The sequence below is a fragment of the Typha latifolia genome, chromosome 5 (genome assembly GCF_019914945.1).
Source record: "Typha latifolia isolate L0001 chromosome 5, TyphaL0001v2, whole genome shotgun sequence".
In the NCBI taxonomy this organism is placed as follows: domain Eukaryota; kingdom Viridiplantae; phylum Streptophyta; class Magnoliopsida; order Poales; family Typhaceae; genus Typha; species Typha latifolia.
Window position 1 is genome coordinate 3187587 of NC_133090.1, and position 27815 is coordinate 3215401.

Genomic DNA, 27815 nt, shown 5'->3' on the forward strand with positions numbered 1-27815 from the left:
TATTCTTAAATTTTATATTAAAATAATATTAAATTGAAGAACCAAGCTACGAATAGCACAGCAATTAAGAAAAGCTGATGGGATGATGCTCAAACGGTTGACGTTTGAAGGGTCAAACTTTGTTTATTTTTTTTTGAGGGAGAGAAGTTGGCTATCCAAAAGATGAGAGGGGCTCTGTAAGCCAATGCAAAGTTGTCAAAAATTGACCTCCCAATAGTTAAAAAGTCAACTGGCAATCTAAGATTAGGTGGCCCATCACATCACTAGCCAAACTGTGTTTGGTGAGACCCTTTGTGATTGATCTTACAGTTGCAATTGAGGAAGCTAGTTACTATGAGCTTGTCTGCGTTCATCCTTCTTCCCGATGAAAGAGGATGGACCCGTTAGAATTTGAATCTCAGTGGCACATATTTAATTTGAACATAATTAAGTTTCCACTTATCCATTAGGACAAATATATAACACAGTGCAAATAGCCAAGTCAACAATCACATCCACCAGAGTTTTGAGGAACATCATCAAAAGCAGTATAGCAAGTAGGACAGTAGGTTCAACCTGACAAATGTGAGAATGCCTGCTGGGATAGAAGACAGGAAACAAAGGGTCATCTTTATTCAAAAGAAGAGATTGACTGTCCTCGGCACCTGTATACACAAGATACAAAATAAGGTAAGCCCCACTATGTACCCCCAACAACCCAAATGAAGTCACATACATACATGCCAGTTCAAAGAGAAACTAAGGACTCGATTGATCCCTATCGGATCAGACAGGGCAGGGAAGGGAAGGGAAGGGAAGATTATGTTAGACAGGCTTTGGACTAATGGTTTCTAAGTTGTAGGTCAACCAATCAGTTCCAGATGTAACAGAGAGGATTAGGCATTAACACTAGATTTGGCTTTTTGTTCGCCAACTTGCAGAAAGAGAGGGGTGGCAAAAGAACCACCACGCCGCGCTATCCAATGAAAAGCATGCACAAGCATAATTAACAAGAGCACCCCTGGCTCTAGGACTCCAATTTCACCCATTCATAGCGGCCAGGAAGAGGTTGTTCATTCACAGGATCAAAGTTGTACCTGGCATATCAAGAAGGAAAAATTAAAAAGTCGTAATGTAAATAAAAGAAGCATAACTTGATTAATAATCCTTGCTAGCTCGTCCAGGTAAAAACCTAGACACTAAAAGCTTGTTGATTACCCTAGAAAACTATATCCTACAAAATATGGCAAACTGTCTAATATGATGAGCAGGCTTCAGCAATAACCCCTTCATCGGCTAGTTTGATATTGCCCTCCGAGGTAATTATGCAATAAGGAAGAGAGAGGAAAAATGAATATATACTTCTCTTTGAAATCGTTTTGTTGCTGTTTCTCAGGCTTTGCGAAGAGGTCTTCAATATCTTGTGTAGAGGGAGTTCTTTGGGTTAATCTGGTTGACCGCCTCCTATTGGTGGTGATAGACTTTGTACGTCTCGTTGAAGAACCAGGAACCTCTATAGTTTCTGGATCCCTTGTCAAACTACATGGAGTGTTTTCTCTTGTGTTTCTGCACAATGTATCAGAACATTAAACTTCCTGAATATATTCTTACTAACTTTATCAGAAAAAACTTGTACAAACTTTTTTGAGATGTCTCTCAACACAATTTGAAGAATGTCAGTCATGAAACTAAACAAAGTACTTCGCAGAGTAGCTGCATATATTGCTTGTGAGGAAGGATATCATAATGAGTTAATGACTACCCAATCTAATATGCAATTTAAGAAGCAGTCGACAAAGTTGACCATTATCCATATCCGACAATCAGAGTAGGACCTGCAAGCTATAGCAGGCTCTCTTAAAGTAAGTTTATTGTAAACGTGTTACATCACCCTTGACATCGTTAGTATCACAATCAGAAATCTGTGTCAAAAATCCACCTAAAAGTTCAGCGGCACCTTGCTTGTACATGATCATCTACCGATGCCTTCCACTACGAAAAAGGAAGAATGTCAGCATCATGAGTCCATGATCAAAATCAATAGTTGAGCTAAAGACACAACAACTACCGTCACGACTACAGCGAAATAGAGTGCAAGTACTCTGAAATAGATCTAATGGTCAGTGAGACATCTTTAATGTAGATTCATCATCTTGTAATACTTCTTCTCTGACTTCTTATAGAAAAACATGATATCTACAGGTCCCACACAAATTGTGTCATTAGAGATATGCCTTTCTAGTTAGTTCATTATCCAAATCCACATGATCATCCCTAATCCAGATAATGATGTCGGTGAACTTATATAGGACAAAGAATAAAAATTTGGTATATATCAGAGATGATCATGTTTAAGCATTAAACCATGTGATATCTATTAGTTAGAAGATTCCAGTGCACGAGTCTCCAGCCAATGCTAAGTCTGGGGAGACAATGAACCTGCAGCTTTACATGTTTCGTAGCTCAAATCCATTGGCCCTTCAGCACAAGGAGGTAAGCCTTACCAGCCCATAAAGTGAGTCCTTTGTGCAGAATTTCATTAAACTACTTTGACCTCTAACATGAAGATGGAAAGAAGGGGCAATCCTGTTCATGTAGTCACAGACATGGCAAACCCAGTAGTTGCAGGCATAAATGGCCATCAAAGCCAGGCCCCCTCAGCTACCATTTACAGAAACAGAGCAGAATTCTCATATCATATTGCATCTTTTCTCTTAACTAGTAAATTTATTTCCGAAGGTGACAACTGCAACACAAAAGAAACATGTGTGGTACCCATGATGGAGAAGTCAGCTAGAAGAATCAAATGGCAGTGAAAGAAGCAAAAAATGGAAACACAGAGGAAAGTTATAAAGACTACATAAGAGGGCAAAGAATAATGGGCAATGTATATATCCAGAGAAAGAGAGAGTGTGTGTGTGTGTTAAAGTTAAACTCACTGTATCTAAACAAGATATAAGGAGAAACAAATAAAGAGTGGGAGGGATAAATAGAATTATCCAAAAAGAACCCCCTTTCCTATCCTCAACCACAAAAAAGAAGAGGCCTACTTTAGCACATCAACATAGAAATATACTATAAATTAAACATAGAGCAGTGATCTAGCACAGCCCAAAGCATGCATAAAGGGAAGCGGACATACCCGAGAAAACCTGAAAAAAGATATGGAGATCCCAAAATAACGCGAGAAAGTTTAAAACAATCATTAAAAAAACCCACAAAATCCCTTTTAGAGCCTACGAAACGAAAAGGGGAAATAGATTAAAGGCAAATCAAGAATACAGAAATTAATCCACAACAAAGATCACAACTTTTGCAAAAGCGGGGATCTCGAAGACAAAAAATTTTGCATTCTAAACCCTAAATCTTCAGCTTAAGCATCAAAGAGAGAAGTAGCACCAAGACCTTTTCGAGCGATCAAAATAGAGCCATAAAATCCAGCTAAAACAACCAAAAAGACGAAGAATTTTTTTTTTTTTTTCAACATTAAGCCAGGAACAAGACTTAGACGGATCACAGGAATTAACCTAATTTCAACAAATAAAAAGGACTAAACTCACCTTCCACCTTCGAGCTCCACTGCATTATCCCCAAACGACACCTCGTCCCCACCACCAACCTTAGGCGAAGCCTCCACAACCGTCTCCTCCGCCCCCTTCCCCTCCTTCCTCGAGCTGCATCCCTCCATCGGCATCGACCCCGCCGAACCCAAACTCCTACCCTCTTCCTTCACCTTCCGTAGTTCGCTCTCCGCCTCGGGACTCGAACCTAAACTAGGGTTAACGCTCGCCTTACCCCTCGGCGTCTCCCGCCGGACCTTAGCCGGCGCGGAGAAGCGCTTCTCGAGGCGGCGGCTGCGGAGCTCGAGGTAGGAGAAGGCGGAGACGTCGACGGCGACGGCTTTCTGGAGACGCTGCAGAGCTAGGGTTTTGGCCCTGGTTCGGACCCCGAGCGAGGCCTGTTGGCTTACCTCCATGACTCCCACTTCCCCAGTTACCTTCCCCTTCTTCAAGAACTTACCCATCTCGAACACCACTACAAGATTCTTCTCCCAGAAGGGAGTACTCGAAGGGAAGAGATCGAAGAGAGAGAGAGAGATGAGGGAATAGTGAGGTAAGAAAGAGAGAGGGTTGGGTGGGGGAGTGAGTGTAGAGGAGGGGATTTGTAAGGTGGGGTGGAGGAAAGAGGCAGACCAGGGGAAATGAAGGATGTACTTTCATGTTTTCAACCCACAAAGGGTAAATTTGGTAAACTAATAATAATAATAATAATAATACTATAACTCTGTTTAATTTTAAATTACCTTATAGTTATGCCTAGGGTTCGGCAACTTAATTATATTTAATTTTTATATTTATAATAATAAATTTTAATGAGAGTAAACTCTTGAACACAATGAATAAATCATAATGTACTTGCGAAAAATAGAACACTGAATGTTAGGGTGAAAAACTTAACATAAGCGAGGAGAGGAGAGGAGAAAGAAATAATAGTAATTTGGTCTCGAGCTTCTATATTTACCTATTTATGTAACATATCATGTGGTAGGTCACAACTTTAGTCTAATAAAATATGCATCGACTATAGTTTCCGATGCTAAATCAAAAAAATTAAATTACAAAAATCCCTAGTTTTGAGACTTGTAATCTTAGATAATTATTCTATAATACTATATCTTTTATTCTATAATTATATATTTAAATGGAAGTGCATTGCGATAATTAGATAATAACTGAGATTTGAGACTTGTAATCTTAGATTAAAAAAAAGATAAAAAGGTTGAAAGTGTATTTTGTTTTAGATTTGAAGAGCAAGATATATAAATAAAGTGGTCTCAGATTAGAAATGAAATCTTAAAACTGTGCATCAGGATAAAGAAGTGAATAAAATTAGGGAATAACTTTTATCGTTTATCCTTTCCAACAGCCATCTCCTATATCTTTCTGACTCTCTTTTTTGAGTATAGTAGATGTGGTAAGAGGATAAGAGAAAGAAAGATAGAGAGAAACTGACAATAAAGAGTTGAACTGATCAAAGGCATATAATGTTGTCTCTGAAATATAGGGGAGGGGGAGAGAAAGGCATGCAGTCACAGGATGACATAGAATGGAGTGCTTGCTTATAACATGCATCCTTTCTTTCTTTTTACTCTCTTTTCTCTCAACAAACTTTATAATTTACATTTGCTCTTATTAACATTCGGCTCCTCTAATAAATATAATAGAATAAATAATAATTGCACTTTTGTATCTAATGAATATAATAGAATATATATGTAATATTTAAAATGTGATGAAATTTTAGCACCACAAAAAGCAAGCATCTGAAGCACACGTGAGGTAGCTACCTCTCCATCAAGGTGTGATTATATATATATATATATATATATATATAGTGATATTTAAAATTGATATCACATGCTAATGCTCCGAGTTTTTGACTAAATTAGTCATATTCCAATTTATTTTTATTAAAATAAATTACTTATTAAATTTATTACTAAATGAGATCTAATTTACTATAATTATAATAAAAATATTGAATTAATTAATGTTTTATCTTTAAGCAAAAAATGCTAATTAGTTCAGTAATTTTGTCTGATTTTAAAATGCTAAACTGATCAACGTTTTGTGTATATAAATCACTTTAACTTAATCTTTCAGCTAAAAAATAAAATTTGCCTAGCGATAAAAACACTAAACTAATTAGCATTTTTGTTAGAGCTACGACGAATTAGACTCTATTTCCGTAAAAAAAAATTTAAAAAGAGATCTAGTTTGGTAAAAAAAAAAAAAAAACTCCCACGCCGGATATTAAATTGCATGCTATCTGATTAATTATTGTGTTGATGAGTTTGATGGAACTCTTTCTTTGTCTTCTTCGTCAAGAATGGCAAATCTCTCAGGTGTACTGTTTCCACTGTTCCTCAGCATCATCTTCTTCTCTCTTACTCTTTTATATATATATATATATATATTATTTATTTATTTATTTATTCTAATACAACTCCTTAGATAACTTAAAAGAAACTCTAATATAAACTATTTAGGACTCTTTCAAAAATAATGATACTATTCACAACTACAGTACCTGACTGCACAGTAATCGATGCCACAGTGATATTCTACAGTAATTTAGAAAACAAAAGAACCAGGCCTAAAAACTATATAAAATTTAGTAGATTTTTGTAGCATATTTACACCTATATAAAAAATATAGTTATCTAAAAACTTAACTTTTAGAGTAATTAGTGGGTTTAAATCAAAACATGCCCATTTTGCTTAAAAATAAAAATGTTGCAGAAGTAAAAGCTTGTGTTAGAATATAAAATCTAAAAAATATTGTTTTCTAATAGCTTGAGCTTTTTAAAGTATTCGATGAGTTAACATAAATTTTATATTCATCTTTTCTCGTTCATTAGAAGTAAGGATAATTTTAAAATAGGTATTCGTATTTATTATTCTAAAAATAAAAATTTTATTATAAAAAAATTAATTTTTTATTCACTTGTATTATATAATAAAGATATAATAATTATATTTGATGTGATATAAATTGAAAAAAGAAGAAGAAAATAATATCTCTTTCTTTTCATAAAATAACAATAAATACTCATTGATTTGATATAAAAGAAATTGGTGAGACAAATATTAAGAGTAAATTAATAATTATGTTAATGTGTTATGTAAGATATAATTTTAATCCATAATATTTGTATTCTAGAATACAATTATTATAATGGTTAGCTGTTCTTCTCAAATAAGAGATGGTATTTCATAATAATAAAAAGTTATTCCTGCATCTAGCACTTCTTAAACACATCATGTGTTTAAATGCATCTCAAGATCTTCAAACTCTCATCCCAAGAATAAACTAAATGAGTTTATTATAATCTCAAAATGTATGAAAGATTATTGTCCACCTCCAAATTAATAACCTTCATATGATTCTTATGCGCAGATACTTGCAATTATTGAGGAATCTCTGGTGAAAACCTCTAAATCCAAAACAAGAGCTTTCATCCATCCAAACACCTTCTCTATTTTTGTCCTTCTTCTCTTCCTCCTCCTCCCCCTTTCACTTTTTCACTAAAATTTTTACTCTAATAAAAGAGCTTTTTTCACTAGCTAACTTTGTTTTCTCTTCTCTCTCTCTCTCTCTGTGTTATTTCCATCAGGATAGTAAAATCATCTTAAATAACTTGTACTTGAGAATGATAAATTGTTTTAAATAAATAAGAAAACATATTAAAAATTAGCCACTATGATCATAGAACGCTGCGTTAGAGTTGGAGACTAAAAATTAGAATAGCTCAGCTGAAAACCATCATCCCATGTATACCTTATATGGCTGGATCCTACTAAATTAGCAAATTAGTCAGCAATACGATTGGCTTTCCTAAAAATGTGATAAAAATTATAAGTTAGAATATTGATATCATCAATAATAGTCCACGGACCAATAAAGATAATCAAACTCATTCGCACATTAGTGACGCATTTATTTGAGAGACCGAGAATGATAAATATATGGACATTACAAGAGGAAAAGAAAAATTCATTTTAATGATAGTCTAATTATACACTTTTTTTTTATTAAACAGTTAAGCACTCTTCTTCTCACTAACATCTACTATCTTTATGTGACTTTTATACTTCAAAATAGAAAATCTTACACTTTTGTGAGTTTATCCTAGCTTAAGTATAGCCATACACATTTGGGTCATTTTACAACTATTCTTATAACTGCACCTACGATCAATAGCAACTACATGTCCCTGTATAAGTATTACATACGTGTCTCTGTGTTCTATATATTGAATAGTACGAGTAGCACTCTTCACTCTTCGATAATTAAATTAGATAACTGGATCAAATATCTCGTCTGAATCTAGGAAGACGATAATTTCAACACAAATAAGAGCTAAACTTAATCACATATCAATCCACATGTGAAGATGTATATCAAGCTTCATCCTCTATTTTTCTCTTCTATTTCTCCTTTCTTACTGTCGTAGCCGATGTATAATAAGCTTCATCCTCTCCTTTTCTCTTCTATTTCTCATTTCTTACTGTCATTTCTCCTTGTATTTCAAAACCAGTATGGCAGTATCAATAAAACTTAGAGAATTGGCATCTTCAATGAGTAAATTGACATTTCAATGTTCTCCAAAAGTATGTAGCTAATCTTGTCACCAGCAAATGATGCAGCTAAAGGGGACTGACATGCACCGATCTTAGATAATTACTACTTCAAATGATATGATCTTATTTATAAACCTTCTAGTATGCTCTAGAGTAACTTATGTTAGGTTTTTAGTGTTGGCAATTGTGTATAAAATATTTTAAGTATTTTTATACATGTACATAAGCATTTATACAAGTCTAGAAAGTATTTAGTTTGAAAATTGCAAGATCAAAGGAGAAAAGTTTTCAAGTTCACATCGCGTTCACAACGCGTTCGCACAGACAGTAAATGGTACTTTTAAGTGCATTCGAACGCAAACGATAGCGTTCGCACAGACAGAGAACAACGTTCACAAGCGCGTTTGAATGTGAGCGCAGATGTTCACACAGACAGAGAATGGCGTTCACAAGCGCGTTCGAATGCGAGCACAGACGTTCGCACAGATAGTGAGTGCTGTTTCTGCACGCGTTCGAACACACCCTGCTATGTTCATAGCGTGTTCACACATTCAGAGGAGTGTACTTGCCCATTCGAACGCAACCTGTGAAAATCAAGCCGCCGCGTTCGAACTCACTTGGGCCCGTTCGAACGCACCTGAGATCAAGTCAAGCTGTTCGAAGGCAATCGGGCCGCGTTCGAATGCACCTACGAAGTTTGCAATTTTTGGACTTTCGTGAGTTTGGATAAAACTTAAATTTGGCTCTATCTTGGAGATCATATATAAGTATTGTGATGCGCTAACTCTAGGGTGGTTGGTGAAGCAATTTGAAGGAGAACTCTTGAGGCTACATCATTTCTTCAACCAACAAGGTCCTACTCTTCTACAAAACTGAATCTTTCGTCTTAAGGGCTATCCAGATGAAAGATCAATCTCGAGGGCTACTGAGGTTGGATATCAATCACGAGAAGCGGCGAATCGTGGGTTCTAGCGAGCAAGACTGAAAGGAACAAAGTCGTGGGGATCGACGAGTTGTTTTGTGAGTCAGACTTGTAACTGCTACTATTTTAGTGATTGGTTTTGATCCGAATTTGAATCTGTGGTTTTTTTCCATTTTGAGTTTTTCACGTTAAAATCTTAGCGTCTATCTTTGCTTTTATTTTTTAATATTTTTTCTGCTTTTTACTTAAGTAAAAAAGTGATATCATTGCCTAGGGTTTAAATACATACGTGTGTCTAAGTGTTCTTTCAACTTAGAAGATAAATTATCAAATATACATAGTTTTATTATTTTAGGAGAAGGCGAAATTGTAAATTTTTTTAAATAACATTTTATTTTCATGGTCCCATGCTTCATCAAGCAACTACATATTTTTGTGCATAATTATGTTACTAGGCATATTGGAGTTGTAGCCTATGGAAATGAGTACTACTTCGGAGAAGGTTCTTTATCGTAGTAATATACAGAGCGAGCTAAATCTTACTTGTGTTTTGATTTATTTATTAGACTTTTCGAACTATTACTATTTTCTGTATACACTTCTTGAACTTTCTTTTTACCACATATACTGTTTGATCTCCTTTTTTTTTTTTTTCAATTTAGAGGTCTATAGAGTTAACTTTTTTGTCTTAGTTTAAGGAGATATATATTAATATTTTTCTTAGTTTAGGAGGTGTATATGGGTAATAAAAATGTTCATTGAGTATGGGGTGAAAGATAATAATAGTTCAAGAGGGAGTCTAAGTGGAATTATTTCTTATTTATATTTTGACCTTAAATTTTTACTACTCATTTATTAAATAAGTGAGTTGATCTTGAAGAGTTATTTGTAATCAACCAACTTTTGTAAAGTTGGTAGATACTTCTCCTATGCAGTGGCTTAGAGGAGCAGCTATGTGAAAAGATAGTTATTTGTAAATGATGTCGTAACTTGAATATAAATATTTTTCAATGACCAACATGTAGGACTGTCAAGGGCTCGTGAGGCTCGGCTCGAGCTCTAAATGAGCCGAGCTGGGCTAACAAAATAGGCTCAAAAGGATTATCGAGCGGAGTCGAGACAACATCGGCTTGCTCAAAGCTTGATTTGATTAAGCTCGTATATTATATATATAACATGTTTAGAACTATCGCATCTAAGATCCAACGGGTAGTATGATGTATATATAAATAAAAACCTTACCTCTCTAATAGCCCTCCACTTTCTCAGCCAAAACCCACTGCCGAAATCCATCTCATCTTCACCACCAAACCCATCTCCATTCTCCACCGAAACCCACTTCATCTCCAAGCTCCCATTAGTTTCTTCCCCACTCTACTCCAATCGGTGTCTCCCCATCTATGTTTGCTTCGATCCAGGTCGTTGAGTTTGCGTCGCGCGACGTCATCTCCAAACTCTCTCAGCTTCTCAAAAGTATTTCGCGCCACTGGTAATGGGAAGGAGTTCGCCTCAGTGAGGGTTTAGTAACTGATGATGGTTGTGAGGTTCTGGTGCTGGAGCTTGGCGAGAATCTCCACCTCGCTATAAACTCGATGATCTTCTTCTCACGGTAGACGCACTTGATTGCAACGTGCCGATCGCTAGGAAGTTTCCCCAAATAGACCTTGCTAGCGCCGCCTTGTCCTAGGACGAAGCGCTCATCATAGCAGTTGGTTGTTTGCTTGAGCTCCAACTCGGTATAGATGTAGAGGTCGTCGATGGGGAGCGGTGTCATTGATGGATGTAGCTCCGACCTATTATAGATGTAGCTACGACTAATTCTTGATCAATGTTATCAGCAGATCACGATGGATTACTTACGAGCTATCGAGCTAGAGAAGAGTTGAGCTTAGGTGAGCTTTTCTAGCTCGAATTAAGCTCGAGCCAAAAAAAAAAATATCTCTCGAGCCGAGCCGAGCTAGGCCTAGCTTGCTCAAGCTCCACTAATTTACCCCAACCAGCATGTCAATTTGATATTATGAAATACATTTAATTAAAAATTCATAATGCAAAAAGATAACAACCTTTGATTAGTAGAAATATTTTAAGTTTTAAAAAGGAAATCAAGTAAATCTTTTGCCCCTCCGCATAACGAGCCATGCCATCATCCATCACCGTTCTTTAGATCGGCTGACCCATCGCTACCGTTGATAGGATGACGTCCTTCGTTATTCCTTAACGGCTCCCCAAACCCAGGTAGCCATTTCGGATGTCAAAGTCCACGCGTCGCCTATTTCAACCAGGGGACGTTATACAGCAGGAGATCTCCACCCTACGTTTAGCGGAGCTTTCTTCTGTTGCAAGACCAAGATCACGCTTGTGACCCTCCAATGAGGCATCGCCACGTTATACACTTTTTTCGTTCGTCGTTTGATTGTCTACGGATTTTCTCCATCTCCGAGTGTGTGAAGCAGTAGAATCGTGTATTATTTAGGCTTTTTTGCAATTAAAAAAGGGCAGGTTTCCAACCGTATAAATTTCGTTCATCGAGGTTGCTGCCGATCCGATGATAATCAAGAGCACCAAGCCGTACGCATCCGAGGCTGGGTAGCTTCGTAGCGCAACGAAGCTCCGAAGCTCCGAAGCTGGCGGTTTGGTGTTCCGAAAAACCGGAACGGGATCTCGAAATCCGTCTCCTCGCTTCCTTTTTCACTCCCCCGAGTCGGTGCGAGCGAGAGTTACTCTCTCTCTCTCTCCCTCGATAACGCTCGATTCCTCTTCGAAGACGATACGCACGAGTGCGATCGAGAGAATGGTGGCGAATTTGAGGTGGTTCCAAGTCGAAGCAAGTGATTTCGACTCGATTTCGTCTAGAATTTCTTATTTTTGCTTTTGATCTCAGTTTGATCGAATCATTCGTGCTAAATTGTTTCGAGGAGAACTTGAGATCGCTAATGTAGATTACGATCTTACCGTCACGGAGGATTTCCTTTTAGTAATCGAGATATTGTCTAACGTAATGTATCTCTCTAATGTAGCGAAGAAATGATGCTGTAAGAGGTGGTAAGATCGGGCTTTGATCAAAGTTTATTGGACCAAGTATCATGGCGCAGAGTAATTGGGAAGCGGATAAGATGTGACTGCCGTGCTATTTTATAAATTTGTTACTTTTCCTAATATTGATGGATATGAGAATCTTTCCTTATTGAGATTGAGATGTCTCTTTTCGAATTTTAGGCTCGATGTTTATATATATGACTATTTGATTAAGAGGAATCTACAAGCCACTGCGAAGGCCTTCATGACCGAAGGAAATGTTGCAGCTGATCCAGTAGGTAATAGAGTTTCTCTTTTACTATTCTGGTTTTATTTTTCTCGTTTCTTTTTCAATTTATCTGAAGCAGTGAATTGGCTCCTGAGAAAAATCTTATGAATTCTAGAAGTGACTAATTAAAGAGTCATCAGAGTAACTTTTAGAGCATAGATTGTAGAAATTTAGTTTTAGATGCCCTTTCTAATCAAGATTTAAATATCATAAAGTTTTTCTTTCTTTAAAGGACTCATGGCGTTTAAAGTTACAATATGCAGTGTCCATCGTCAGCACATCTAAGGGTGCAGTATTTGTTGATTATGGTGTTTGGTTGGGAATTGGGACAAAATGGATAATGCAGAAGTTATTTTGATCATATTGGCTAAACTTTTTCTAATTGAAGGATTGCCAGGTTGAGCATAATGGAGTATGCTGCTCAGCATGTATCATGCCAATTGGTTCTTGAGACGGCACAGGGCTCTATTAAGGCATGCATACAAATCCTTCTTTCATTCCTTTTCGAAGAAAAGAAGGCAAAGAGTCATAGAGAGATGAAGCGTGAGAGGAGAGGGAGCTGAATAGTCCATTTCATTTGCCATTTCATACAAGGAATTTGCTGGAGTAAAAAAAAAAGGAAACAAGGGATCAAGATAGAAGACGACACTATCCATCTCGAATTAGGATTTTAGGTTTGGTTTGTTTTCTATCCAATATCAAGCCAGTTGATAACTAAGTTTGAATTAGGCTTAATTAGGTTTATTAGGTTAAGCACTGTTCATATTCTGCATTGAGTGCATTCGTTATTGATGGGAGGGAGGAAGGGATGTGTGGTTCCCATGCCATGTTGCTAGGTACCTACTGCTTTCTCACTTTAGACCTAGTACTATTAGTTACAAAGCTTTCAAGAGGATTTGGATCACACAATTGACAATCCCATCTTTATATCACCGGTTTCTAAGGTAGTGGGTGAATGAACTGAAGCGCTACTCTCACAGCTGTGCCATGATACTACACTGCACGATGCATAAGCATCGCCCCATGCTTATGCAAGAACATGCTAAACACTTACTTACGTCCATGCTTGAATCAGACAATGCAATATTGCCTGACTAAGAATACTAAATACTCCCTCACTCATTACTCGTTCCTTTAGAAAGAAATCTTCTCATTTGGAGCCTTGGACATTAAGATAATTAAGGCAGTGATGTAACTAATAGTTTTACTTACCAGCAATTGATGCTCCTGGGGGATTTCTCTTTGAATGGTGGTCTGTTTTTTGGGACATATTCATTGCGAGGACGAATGAAAAGCATTCCGAGTATGCAGCAGCATATATAGAGGTAGTTTCAAGACTGTTACAAACTTACAATATCATATCCCACTTATTTCTTCTGTTCTTTTTATTGTAATTCCATATGAAGTTCTTATTGAACTTCAGACACAACAAATGAAAGCAAGGGAGCACCAACAACAATTACAAATTCAGCAATTGCAACTGATACAGCAACGACAAGCTCACCTACAGCGAAATAATGGTACTCATCCTACTCTTGGAGGTCCCATAAATGCCATAAACTCTGATGGAATTATGGGGACTTCAACGGCTAGTGTTTTGGCTACCAAGATGTATGAGGAGCGGTTGAAACAACCGAATTCGATGGATTCTGAGGTATCCTCGCAGCTTCTTGATGCAAACAGGTTTGCTCTTCTCAAGTCGGCAGCAACAAATCATCCAGGGTTAAGTCTTTTTTATCAATCCTATTATCAACTCATCATAATTCTAGGATATTTTCTTAGCGCTTAATAGATTGCCCCTTTGCAACACAGGCACTTAGTCCAAGGTGTTCCAGGCAATGTGTCCACAACATTGCAGCAAATTCAGGCGCGGAATCAGCAGGCCTCTGTAATTTATTACACTACATTTTTTTATTGTTGTTTCCTGTTTTTTCTTTTTATGTTTGCATGCTAGGTTAACAAAATTAACTATTAAGTTAATTCTTTTAATTTCATAATTTCACCAGGATATTAAGAGTGAGGGTAACTTGGGTGTATCTCAAAGATCTTTGTCCATGGATCCATCATCAATATATGGGCAGGGAATTATGCAGCCAAAATCTGGATTAGCTGGTGTGGGTAAGTTAATTTCATAAATAATAAATTGGAAAGAGCTATTTACCTCTTCTACTTAAGGCGTACTTCTCCATTTCTGAATTTTGTTTTGCATTCCATGTCCCCTCATACTCGCAAGAAAAGGAAAAGAAAGAAATCAAGAATCATTCATAAAAATATCACTACCCTTGCACAATAATGTTAAATGTCTTACCCATTAAATAATTCATTTATGGAAGCAATTTTATGAATATATTCAATTATTTGGCATATCTGGCATTCAAGAATATAAAGTTGAAATCAAGAGTCACTTTTCTCATAAAAGCTTATCTCATGTTAATAATTCTTTGAGAGACTGAAACTTGTAATTTTATGATTGCAACAATTAGGAAATGAAAGATGAAAGAGGCAACTCCTCCCTTAAAAAGTTACTCCCCGCCACCCTAATTATTCTTTCATTTTTTTCCTTTTTGTTTCTGTTTCTGTTTCTGTTTTTTTTTATTTGGCTAGGCAAGTGGTTTTTCATTCCAATTATGAGTACCTAGTTCATCTCTACTGTTCTACTACATACACTCAATCAGGTGTTGTGTTGTTACTCAGCTTTCTTTTGCTTCCTCACCATGTCTGACACTCATGTATAACAATAATAGTAATGAAATGCAACAATTTATCTAATAATGAACTAATAAGCTGTAAACCAACCTGGAATTTTCTATTGACATCAGACAAAGTGAAACCAAATAATGCTGGAAAGATCCATTACTTTTTGCTGTATCAATTTTGGTGTTCTGTTAAATTCATCTCTGAATTGTCTTAATTTCGACAGGATTGAACCAAGGTGTCAGTGGTCTTCCATTGAAGGGTTGGCCATTAACTGTAAGTTTCGTACAAGCTTACTTAGTTCTTCTAGTTTGCTGATTAATCTGTCACTTACTGTGTTCAACTTCTCTGTTATCTTACAGGGAATTGATCAGCTGCGCCCAAACTTAGGCTCACAAATTCAGAGGCCATTTTTATCCACGCAATCCCAGATTCAGCTTATGTCACCACAACAGCAGCAGCAACTCTTAACACAGGCCCACGCCCAAGGAAATCTCGTTAACTCACCTAATTTTGCAGATATGGATCCTCGAAGATTTAGAGCATTACCCCGGGGTAGCTTGAATGGCAAGGATGGTCAAGCTGCTGTAACTGATGGATCAATAGGTTCCCCAATTCAGTCAAGTTCACCAAAGGTCAGATATGATAGAGCTGAATATCTTATGAGTTATAGTTTTGTAAGCAATTACACGGTTACATATTCATTGGTCCTTTCTTGTGAGATAATTTTGCCCCTGTTATTACAGCAGGTAATAGGTTAGCAATCATCGATACTATTTTGAGTGGATTTTTTTAGTTATTTAATTTCTTTATGTAATTACGTGTAGCTTCTGTAGTTCATTGCTGTCTAAACATGGCGTAATTTTCTATTCCTGCCTTGGATATTGATCAATTGAATTGGAGGATAGGCCCAATGATTATAGGAAACAAGTATTGTAAAAGTCGATTAAAGAACTTCTGGAATTCAGTATAATTGATGGTTATATTTGAACATGAAGATAGATAGGTAGATAGATAGATACGCCATAGATGCTAACAAATAAATCTTTGCACTTTTAAGTAACGTAGCCTTTTAAGATTTTCACGACTTTGCTTGTTGTTGGAACTTTTGGAAGTCACAGTAGAGTATGGTTCATTATCATTGTGACCAGTAGGCACTTCATGTCTGTTGACACAAAGCTGGGTCTTAGGCTTATTTGTTGTGCAAGTATGTATCAAATACTAGTTGAAGAGTGCTACATTGTGGTGGCCAGCCCTATCTATGATGTAGACTCTGGCAAACATATTTAAGTTTGTGCTGAGTAATGACTTTGATTATTGACTTTTATTTTGCTATTTGATATCCGCTGCATAGATTCTTCTGTTCTATCCCTGTATGAAGACTTGGGACATTTATTCTATCCAGCTCATTTATATGTATCTGAATGAATTTTCATTAAAATGTAGATAATTTCTTGTATTTAGTAAAACACAAAGTCACCAAGCATGTTGAGTATATAAATTTTCATAGATTTAGCATTTTTAAATAATGTTATTTCCTGTATAATTTAAATGGCTGGTGGCTTTCTGGATTGGATGAAGACATCTTGTGGTTTTCCTAGAAATTGCAAGTCCTGTGGTTAATAAATTTTTCTTCTCACATTTTATTGCAGATCCTTCAAATTTTTTTTTTTACTTAATTATGTACTTGCTTCTCTCACTTGTTTCAAATATGGTTGTAGGTTTCCCAGATGCAGCAATCTTCTGCTCAGCAACCACAGGAACAGCTCCAGCAGCAGCAGCAGCAGCTGCAAATGCAACAGGTACATATCCCAACTTTGTTTCAGTAAAATCTGTTGAAATCAATGGTCTCCTACATTGTCTGAAACTCTTGAAACAGTTTTTCTTCGTCAATTTGTCCTTTCAAACTTATAGTTAGTTCTTATTTCTGAGAGTTGATTGTTATTATCTCAAGAACAATAGGAAAAGGAAACAACCTTCATCATCAGGAGCTGCAAACAGTACTGGTACTGGAAATACTGTTGGTCCTTCCACCAACTCTCCCCCATCAACTCCATCTACCCACACAACTGGTGAAGGAGTAGCATTGCCTGGAAACTTGCATCATGTCAACAGTATGCAAAAAAATTTAATGATCTACGGCGCAGATGGGACTGGACTTGCTTCATCTTCAAATCAACTGGTGACCCTGTTCTCTCTACCCTTTGAGCTATTTAGTGGAAGCAGCATTGGAATTGCATTATGTTCCATGTTGTCTTATGCTAGCTTTCTTTCTAAATACAGGACGATCTGGACCACTTTGGCGATGTTGCTTCTTTGGACGATAATGTAGAATCATTTTTATCCCAGGATGATGGAGATGCAAGAGACATTTTTGCTGCATTAAAGACAACTGCGGAGCACCTTCCCGGACATTCAAAAGGTAACATTGGATGTAATTCTACTAATTATCTTACACAATGCCAATAAACACATATATATCTCTTCTCAGGTTTTGCCTTCAGTGAGGTTGGCTCTATTCGTACAAGTAATAGCAAAGTTGTATGCTGCCACTTCTCTTCAGATGGGAAGTTACTGGCTAGTGCTGGGCATGAAAAGAAGGTATTGTTGACAACTTTTATAACAAGAAGTTGATTAAATAACATGATAATGCTAGTGCTCAGCACAATGCAGCAGTAATACTTCCAGTGTGGTGCTCTAACAATCTATTTATTATTTTATATTACCAAATGTTCACTGCATATCATGGGACGTAAAAGCTTAGTTTTGAGTTCCAACAAAACTTGAAAGAAAGGTTTATTTCTTGTGAGACATAGTGTGTAAGGTAAAGGAACATTAATGGAGGTGCTGTTGGCTTCTCAACTGGGTGGATAGGTTCTCAATGTTACAAATTTATAGATACTGTTGGTTGTGTGGTGCATGGGCTTTATCACATGAAAGTTTGTGCGAATGCTTCTTCTGAAGGTGCAGTGGTATTTCCCAATGATTTAACTGCCTGTGCCTAGTCTTCTTGGTATTTCTCCATAGAAAATATCTCCCACCGAAACTTACTTTGATCTTGCAGTATCTAATAACAAAACATTTGGTTAGCTTATTGACTTGCCTTCTATTCTTTAGGCTATCCTTTGGAACATGGACAACTTGAGAACAGAGAGCACTCCAGAAGAACATGCTGATATAATTACAGACATCCGTTTCAGGCGAAATTCAACTCAACTGGCAACATCTTCTTTTGATACAACAGTGAAATTATGGAATGCAGCAGAGGTAATAGATCTATCTCCTTTTATCTCTTTACAACTGTCCGTGGCTGTTTCATGGATCTATCCGTGGTAGTAATAGTATGTTGAAATTTTTTCTGTTTAGTCACATGCCCTCTTTTGCTTGTAATCTGTACTCTAGTATATTATATGCAGGAATTAAACTGTTATTTTCTTCTCTGCACACAATAGAAATGTAAATTATCTACAAAGTCATTGCCTAAAATACTATAACTTTTCACATTGTGTCTCAAGCTTTCCTATTTATTGCTCAGCTGTGCAAATATTTTTCCTAGAAAGAGAAATTTAGATACAGTTGCTAGAGTTCATTGTACTTATATTTTGAGGAATACCATAATAATACTAACTTACGAATCAATACTTTTTAAGCTAAACAGTGCTTCTTGGGAGGGATAGTATATACAGCCTTAACTTCATTTTAAATAAGTTGTTTCCAAGACTAGTACTAATGACTTCTTGGATGAAAGGACCAAGATTTGCCATCAGATCAAGTGATGCCCTATTAAATCATGTTATCAGCTACTTCACAATTTTGATCTTTTATAACAAATATTTTTCTTTAGTTTGAACATATCATATATATTAGTAATGCCAGATCCTTCAATACTGAACTCCTGGGAACCGTATCTGAAACTTCATGTTCCATCACTGCAAAAGTTAATAAGTTATGGACTATGTAGTGGCATGATAATTGAGAAACCATTGACAGATTAAGAGGTTACTATCTTGGCCTATCTCTGGTAGATCTCTCTAAGTTTATCTTGATAACTACATCTATCGACCACTTTCTGTAATCTTGCTAGGAGTGGTCCCGCTTTATCTAAAGGAACTGCTTTCTGATGTCTGATTTAATGCTATATATATATATAGGAATGAGATATGTAATTTAAAATAAAGATGACTTACCAGTATACTTTTGAGCATGCATTTTTCCTTTCAAATCTGATTGCCACTTGAAACTGTAACAATCCTTAAGATCTATGGACTGTAAATGTGGTTCACATATGCCTATTGAAATCCATGAGAGCAGTTGGTGGATAGTTTCGAACTTGATCTAAACTGCCTAAGTATCTAAAAGAAATATTGTATAAGAGTTTCCAAGTTCAAATCCCAGCAGTATCGGTGTCCAGACACCATTAAGTCCTCACTTCTCTTTTTAAAAAGAAATAGCTCACTGGATTTAGGAACATGTTTAAAATGGCCTAATTTGCATAATAATACATTGGTGGGATGCATAAATCTGCAATTTCAGGATACACAGAAATTTGTTTCATGAGTCTGTCTTGATCAATGCCATTCCATGTTATGAGGAACCCCTGAAAGTAATCATCTTTTTGGACTGATGATTGCGATTTTTCCATGAATAATATTTTTTTTAAATTTTAAATGAGCACAAGTGAATTGAAAATTTGGGGGAGGTATGTACCATATGGCGGGGCAGATCTGTCAAATGGTGTGCAAACTTTGTTTTGTTAAAACCTATAAGAATCTTTTTCCATGATGAGAATCAAGTATAGGATCTACAGTTTCATGCTAGGCAGTTCCTACTGGAATTAACATCTCTCTCTCTCTCTCGCGCGCGCGCGCACGCAGGCATGCATACTCTTTTTCTTACTTGCACATACAGGTATGCTTGTAAGTATGTAAGCTTGTGCAGAAATGCATGTGCATTTGCACACAAATGTTTTAAACTTGTAGACTTTGTATCCTCAGAGGTTGTATGAGACAGTTTATATCTTAGCCTCCAGACCTATTTCTGACCTAATTTTTGGACATTGTGCATTCTGGCCATACTACTGAGATGTTTATTGGACAAATATCTGACTTGTTTTGCAGCCTGCCTACTGTTTGCACACGTTTACTGGACATAGCTCCCATGTTACTTCACTTGATTTTCATCCAAAGAAGACAGATCTTTTCTGTTCTTGTGATAGCAATGGTGAAATTCGGTTTTGGAGTGTAAGCCAGTTTTCATGTTCACATGTTTCCAAGGTTAGTTTGAGTTGATTAGTATTCTCAATTTTGTGGCATTTGAGATGTGTTTGTATACTCGATACTTGACTATCATAATAACAGGGTGGTACAGCACAAGTTAGGTTTCAACCCAACATTGGACAGCTTCTGGCAGCAGCAGCAGAAAATGTGGTGTCCATCTTTGATGTTGATGCAGACAGGAAAAAACATACGTTACAGGTTCTTATAGTAAAACATAAATAATGTTTGTGATAATATCTTAATAGAAAAGATTCACTTGCCAAAATTTTTTCATCAGATAAACCCACATTTTTTAATAACCTTTAATTGTTCTAAATATCTATTTATCTTTGTTTGCAGGGTCACACCATGGAAATACAGTCTATTTGCTGGGACAACAGTGGGGAGTACCTGGCATCTGTTAGCCAGGATTTGGTTAAGGTCTGGTCATTATCAACAGGAGAGTGCATCCATGAACTAAGATCTAGCGGGAACAAGTTCCATTCGTGTGTCTTTCATCCAAACTATACGAGTCTCTTGGTTATTGGAGGTTATCAGGTAATCTTGACTTCTTCATTTGTAGGTCCCAAGATAGGTTCATAAAGCAATTTTAATGTTTTGAATTCAAGATCACCTATCTATCAAATATTTCATTGTCCTTCGCATTCTGTCATTCTCCTCCCTTTGCATTCTGTCATTCTTCTCTCTTTGAAACCTGGTCCTTTTTTCGCATCATTTTTCTAATTGTTTGATGAGATTCAAACTGCTTTGATACCAAATTGATATGATCTCAATAGCTCTGATACCACTAATGAAGTGACTCGACGAAGGATCACAACCAAATTGGCCTTAGACAACAATTAGGATTTCTTCAGTTGTTGTCTGAATTCGGTGCGCATTGGCCTGGCGGGTGGACGGGCTCAGGCTGGTGCTCAAGCTGGTCCCGACTTTGAAGGTGGTGCGCATGAGAATTGTGCGGTGTAGACAGAAGCAGTGTTGAGATGCTAGATTTGCTGATTTGGCTTATGGTTGCATACAAGGTCTTAAATGGCGCGTCTAGGAATTGAGGGAGGCTAATTGGTGATAGTTGGACTAAATGTAGGGCTATAGAAGGGCTTAGCTAGGTGATATGAAGATATAGGGTTTGGATAATATAGATGGATAGCTAGGATTAATGCAAATGATGGTGAAAGATGGTAGGGTCAAAGGAATGATGTGACCAGAGATAGAGGCTGGTCTGGTCGTAGGGTGGAGCTGGAGGTGGTAGGATGGCCGAGTAGGGTAGTAGAGGTGGCTTACCAAGAATGGTGGTGGTAGCTTACAGATTAGATAGGTGGCCAACAACTACGATTGACTGATAGCGGTGGTGGTAGTGGGCATGGACGAGAACTCTATAGGAGATAAAGACAGATAATGCAAAGAGAGACGTTGAGGGAGAAGTTTGAGACGAAAAGAGACAATTAGGGAAAAGAGACAGAGAGAGAGAGATAGAGAAAGAGTAATTTATCTTATCTAATCGATCTTCCGTACCTCTCTTGGATTGGATCACAATTCCTTCATAGATAGAATTCAAACTTGAATAAAGCCTGAATACCAAAAATGTAGATCACAATGTTATCGAATCAATCTCTCTGGTCTCATATGAATACTTGCTAATTATTTTCCCAAAACTGCATATTTTGTATTTCCGGCAATAAGACTCAAGCTAATTCGGGTGGTTGAACCGACCCATGCATAGGCCCACTCACGTAAATTTACTGTATGTAAGAACCAAATCCTGCTTGTCCATCGTGGCTGTAGGTTTAAGGGATGCCCTTCACATTTGCAGCTATCCATGGTGATTTCCAAGCTAGTCGTAGCTCCCAAAGCTTCTCCTTTATTACCATTGGCTGTGTTGAAGACTTTCTCACAAGAAAATGTGTACAAGTTGCCTTTATCATGGTTGGATGTTGTAGTCAGGTCCTACAATGAGAATGTAACTTGGACCTATGGGTTTTGGGCCTTAAGTGAAGGAAGTAAGTGAACTCGGCTAGACAAGGCTAAGGGTAAGTAAAAAATAAGGCTTGTGAGCGCATGAACTTAGTGAGTGCACGCAACCAGAGATCTCAAGCTAGAATTGAATCATACTAAGATAAGGGTATACCCGATCTAGGGCTCTTTGATATCAATGCTTGCAACCCAATGCAAGGGTGCTCTCTTCCAGGCTAGGTCGGCCAAAAAGGGTGCTTGGATTTGGACTGGACATGGTGTGCATCAAATTTGGCAGGTACACACTAGCTAGGCTAACCCAGTGTTGCAGGTGGCTGGCTGTAATAAGGGCAACCCTAGGATGGGTCGTAAAAGAGCTCGGCTTAGAGAAGATGGCAAGCAAGGCTCGGATGCGACCGGTGCTCTCGAGACTAAAAGGTTTGGGTGCAAAGGTGCATACAGCGGATGTCACATGGGTGGACTCAATTCTAGAAAGGACTTAGAGCACCACTCAACTAAAGGGAGATGATGGGCAGAGCGTGGACACCACTAGTAAACTCGGTAGGCTATATATGCGCTCAGTTGGACTTAGATGATCTCAAGGGGTGGGCAACTCATGGAGGATGCTAGGATTTGGCCCGGCAAAGCCCTAATACATGAAGAGACTGGAGAAATGTGTTCAGGGCTTAGACCAAACTGCAAACCAAGATGGGTTCGTTCAAGGTTTGGTCTAGGGCGTGCACGCAAGTTGATCGAAAGTGGGTGATTCGAGATCTGAATGTTGGCCTTTGGGAATAGTGAGGATCCTAGTAAGAGTTGGACTATATGTCACGACCCGAAATAGGAATCATGATCGGTCATGCACCTCAATATGCTTGAGATACACAAAACCTTATTAATACTTCTTAAGTGTACAATAGCAAAAATAAATAAATTAAGAAGATCTACTTTATTAAATTTAAACTAATTGCAATAATTATAAAACAATGTCATTGTTTTTGAATCTCTAAACGAAATAAATTTAACTTCTAATCTAAAGCATAAAATTCAAAAGAGCGAAAAAGTAAATAGGTGGATCCTAAGTGGAGGTGGAGTCTGGGTACGTCTCACTCAGTCGCCACACTGACTATTACCTGAGATAGATAAATAAAAAAAAATCTATGAGTCAACAACTATAGCTCAGTGAGTGGAATCCACTCGAAAACCAAATAAATTAAAAAAAAAACTAAAATCAACAATATAAATAATAATTTGCAATAGGCATGCTTTTTAAATAATAACAATAATAACAATAGAGAGTCACAACTTGTATCATTGCACAGTTTTAACATATTAACATCTTTCCAATATTTATACTGTCATATGTCTCAATGGGTTTAAACCCTGTGGATCCAAATCAACTAGAAGTCACCTCGAGATGACGCTCGAGACTTTTCTTCATAGCTGATCCGGTTATGGTCATCAGATGGTATCACTATGTGATCAACACACTCTGTCTTTTCCACTAATCATTGAGAAAAGTTAGAGTCACCTAGGAAATTTCTCACTCATCCTAGGACTGTTCTCTAACCGATCATTTATACCGGGACTGTTATCTAAGTCATATCAATACTAGTCTCATTTTTTTTTCACTAAAATTTAATATTTGCATAAGGTATGGCGATGCACTGAGTATAATGATTAAATGCACACAGAAAATATAACAATTAAATTTGTAGGTAAGGATGAAATAAATAATTTTTGCACACAGAAAATTACATGGTTTGACAAAGGTATGAAATATAATAAAATAAATATGTGAGTGAACCCACTCACCTGAGTCTAGGCAAGACAACCGAAATCTCAAATCTTTAGCTCACGTACTAAAAATCACCACCAAAGAGTCACGTGGTGGTCTCCGATGGCTCCGGCGGCACTCTGGCAGGCCGATTCCACGGCGTGACTCCGACAGTAAAAAAGAAGTAAGCGAAGGAGGAGAGGAAGAAGAGAGGAGGCTGAGGGGGATTAAGGAGAGAAAAAAAAATAGGGTTTAATTTATAGAGCAAAGATCCAAATCTAAGTTAGATTTGGATTTGGCGAGATTTTCTGCGATTGCCTCGTCGCGTGCCGGAGAGGGAGAGGGGAAGGGGTTGCACGTGCAGAGCACGTGCACCCTTCTCTCTCAACCCTTTTTTTATATATTATAATTATTTTCGGTTCTTACAACTATTCCCAACAAAAAGAAATTTCGTCCTCGAAATTAAAATTAGTTTAATAAAGGATAAAGTAATACCATAATAGTGCTATGAAGATTGAGAAAATAGCTCCGGATGCTTCTCCCTCATTTCATCTTCACGCTCCCAAGTTGCTTCTTCCGGCTTGTGGTTTTGCCATAAAATCTTCACAAAACAAAGAGATTACTCTATTGCGAAGAGTTCTTTGCTGAGTCTCTAGATTTGGAATCGGTGAAATTTTCTGCGATTGCCTCGTCGCGTGCCGGAGAGGGAGAGGGGAGGGGGTTGCACGTGCAGAGCACGTGCACCCTCCTCTCTCAACCCATTTTTTTTATATTATTATTATTTTCGGTTCTTACACTAGGGCTCGGCTCGGGTCTGAGCTTTGGTGTGTCTTGGCTTGAAGGTGGTGTCCCTAGCGAGGGGTGGGCCAACCTAGAAATAGAAAGGCCTTAGAGAAGTCGAACCAAGGCTCGGCCTAGTTATGCTAGCAGGCCAAGGTCAAATGTCGCTATGAACCCTCAGGTTTGGTTTGGACACATGTACACGCTAATCGACTGAGCTTTAGGCTGGTCAATTGAGACTTTGGCGTATTTCGTGGTGTGGGTTGCGCATCCAAAAAAGTTAGGTGGTTGATTAGAATGGGAAGAAGCCTAGGAATGATTAGTTTATGGATCAGCCTAAGTGTGGCCTTGGTCAAGGCCCTAGACGCAAGGAATGATTTAACTGACTGGTGGGTATGCACATGAGCTAAGCTGGATTGACTAGATGAGGGGTGGGTTTGAGGTGAGGATGTGACCAACCAGTATGGGTATATGTTGATGAACCAGGAAAAGATTAATGGCGACTTGGGTGTTGCGGTGGTGGGCATGCCAAGAAAATATGGCTTTGATACTAAAATGATGAGATCCAAACTGCTCTGGTATCAATTAATATAACTCTAGGTCAGGATTCTCTCAAAAGATGTGATGCGACCAGAGATGAAGGCTAGTTGTGGAGTGGAGCTGGAGTTGGTAGGATGGCCAAGTAGGGTAGTGGAGGTGACTCGATAAGAGAAGATGGTAGCGACTATGATTGGTCGACAGTGGTGGTGGCAGATAGAGACGTGGCTAAGGTAAAGAGATGTACAAAGAGAAGCTAGAGACAAAAAGAGATAGTTAAGGCAAAGAGATATAGGGAGATAGAAGAAAAGATTTAAATATTCAATGCATGTCTAATATATAAGCTATAAGATCCTATTTATAAGAAATACAATAAAGAGTCCCAAGCTAACTAAAAACACATAAGAAATAAACTAATAAGCTAATCTAACTAGTCTTTCATATATTTCTCGGATTGGATCACAGTTCTACCCTAGATAGAGATCGAATATGAACAAAGTCTAGATATTTACTGATTATTTTTCTAGAACTACACATACTCTTTCCTACATTTTAGGAACTCAGGCTAATTCGGACTTGGACTCAATTCAAATTTGTCCCGTTTATGTGTGAGTTCCTACAATTAAGAGACTTGGGCTAATTCGGATTTGGACTCAATTCAGACTTCGATTGTATTATCATTCACTTTCATGTTGAATATTAACAACTTCAGAAGACTACAATTATGTTTTAGAAGATGGAAATCTTATATGTGATATACTGTTACTCTTGTTGCTTTGCTCCATCTTCTGCTCAAGATGAGTAAATAATGCTGATATACAGCTCAAGCATCGAATGTGGAATTTAAGTTAATCCTATCCAAGAACTTGGATACTGAGCCATAATGTTTTAAAAAACAACTTGTTTTCCTTTTCTCTCTCATCTTCATGTTTTGTCAAGTACTGATTCAAAGGTCAAATTTGGTATAAAAATATATTAGATTAACTTTATATGAACTGATTTGGACCCATATTTTACAATTGTTAGCTAAAATTTCAGAAAAATTAGAATTATTAATTTTCCCCAAAATATTTCACTAAAAAATATGCTATTCTTTTAAATAAAAAAATTAGGAAAATTATAAAGCTAAAATAAAATTGGTAAATTATATTAATGAATGTGCTCAATTATATTATATGTTGAATTATTTTCTACTTGACTATTATTATATTTCAAATAAAATAGGTCATTTATAATATTATTTAGAAATAATTCTACTTAGACTTTCTGAACTAATACCATTTTCTGTATATACTCTGAATTTTTTTTTGTCACATACATTCCTGATCTAAAATGCTTCTCAATTTAGAGGTCTATATAGTTATTTTTTTTAGTTTAAGAGGGTATATATAAATATTTTTTTTAGTTTAGGGGATATATGTAGGCAACAAAAAAGTTCAGAGAGTATATGTGTAATCCAGTAATAGTTTAGGGGGTCTAAGTAAAATAATTCATATTATTTAAGAATGAAAGACTTTAGTGTAGAATTTAATTCATATCTCTAAGTCAAAAACATGTATAAAGACCAGAAAATATATACTAGTGACATGCCTATAGGTTGTCAGCATGACAATCCTTGCTTGTGTGCCATTGGATTCATTTGCCATGACGGATCTACTTTAGAATTCATATGCTCGTTATTTCTTGACGTTTCAACGATGCAGTCTTTGGAGCTATGGAACATGGTTGAGAACCAAAGGATCACAGTTCAGGCACACGATGGTTTAATTGCAGCATTGGCACAATCACCGGTCACAGGAATGGTGGCCTCTGCCAGCCACGACAAGTCTGTTAAATTATGGAAATAACCTTTAATCTGTTATGAGAATCCTGGGAATGCTGCAGTGGAGGCAATCTCTAACAAAGCTATACAAAGGGAAGGCATCCATTGCGTATTATCTGGTGTGTTTAAAACCAATAAAAAAGAAGTTCGGTGTTACCAGTGGGGGATTGTGATAACTGTACTTACCTTTCACGGGATGGTATTGTTTTATTGTAATATAGGGGCTGAAATCAGATGCCAGTTTCTTTTTTACAGTTTATATTTTTGTCAATTACAACATATAAATCACTGTTAATTGGAACTCTCCTTGTTTTTTTGTTGTGAAAATAGTTTCAATTGGAACTTGCTGCTGTTTTTTTGTCTTGATGTAAGGAGTCTTTTCATGTGGATCGTTTAGTTGGTAACAAGTATCACTAGCAGGACTTTGGTATCATCGTAAATTGTTTTGCGGAGGAAGAGGAGTTTGGAAAGCAGTTACAACTCACAACTAGGAATCAAATGTCAAATGTTTGCAGCTTTAAAATTACACCTAGAAATCAAATGGTTACAGGTACTCCTTCCACTTGTATCGTTTTTTCCCTCACTTGATTGCACACATAGTTCACATATATGGTACAAACTAATGTTTATTAT

General features: G+C 37.1%; 2 protein-coding genes across 5 annotated transcripts; one reads left to right on the top strand and one right to left on the bottom strand.

Moving 5' to 3' along the window:
• Positions 1 to 592: 592 nt before the first annotated feature.
• On the bottom strand, positions 593 to 4172 carry LOC140788708 (cyclin-dependent kinase inhibitor 5-like). Its single transcript, XM_073138105.1, has 3 exons — positions 3540 to 4172; positions 1342 to 1545; positions 593 to 1076 (listed from the first exon to the last, which is right to left on the bottom strand). The coding sequence occupies exons 1-3, from the start codon at positions 4001 to 4003 to the stop codon at positions 1007 to 1009; spliced, it is 738 nt and encodes a 245-aa protein (XP_072994206.1). The 5' UTR covers positions 4004 to 4172; the 3' UTR covers positions 593 to 1006.
• A 7545-nt stretch (positions 4173 to 11717) lies between these two features.
• On the top strand, positions 11718 to 27525 carry LOC140789055 (transcriptional corepressor LEUNIG_HOMOLOG-like). 4 transcript variants are annotated; one of them, XM_073138653.1, is made up of 18 exons: positions 11718 to 11869; positions 12063 to 12160; positions 12262 to 12359; positions 13565 to 13674; positions 13773 to 14071; positions 14162 to 14237; positions 14356 to 14467; positions 15270 to 15319; positions 15406 to 15678; positions 16765 to 16845; positions 16998 to 17225; positions 17327 to 17465; positions 17535 to 17644; positions 18161 to 18310; positions 20161 to 20316; positions 20401 to 20517; positions 20659 to 20856; positions 27064 to 27525. In XM_073138653.1, the coding sequence occupies exons 2-18, from the start codon at positions 12129 to 12131 to the stop codon at positions 27205 to 27207; spliced, it is 2373 nt and encodes a 790-aa protein (XP_072994754.1). In that variant the 5' UTR covers positions 11718 to 11869; positions 12063 to 12128; the 3' UTR covers positions 27208 to 27525. The 4 variants fall into 4 exon arrangements, with proteins under 4 accessions (XP_072994754.1, XP_072994753.1, XP_072994755.1 ...); XM_073138652.1 differs by having other exon boundaries at positions 11720 to 11853; XM_073138654.1 differs by having other exon boundaries at positions 11729 to 11853; positions 12068 to 12160.
• The last annotated feature ends 290 nt before the right edge of the window (positions 27526 to 27815 follow it).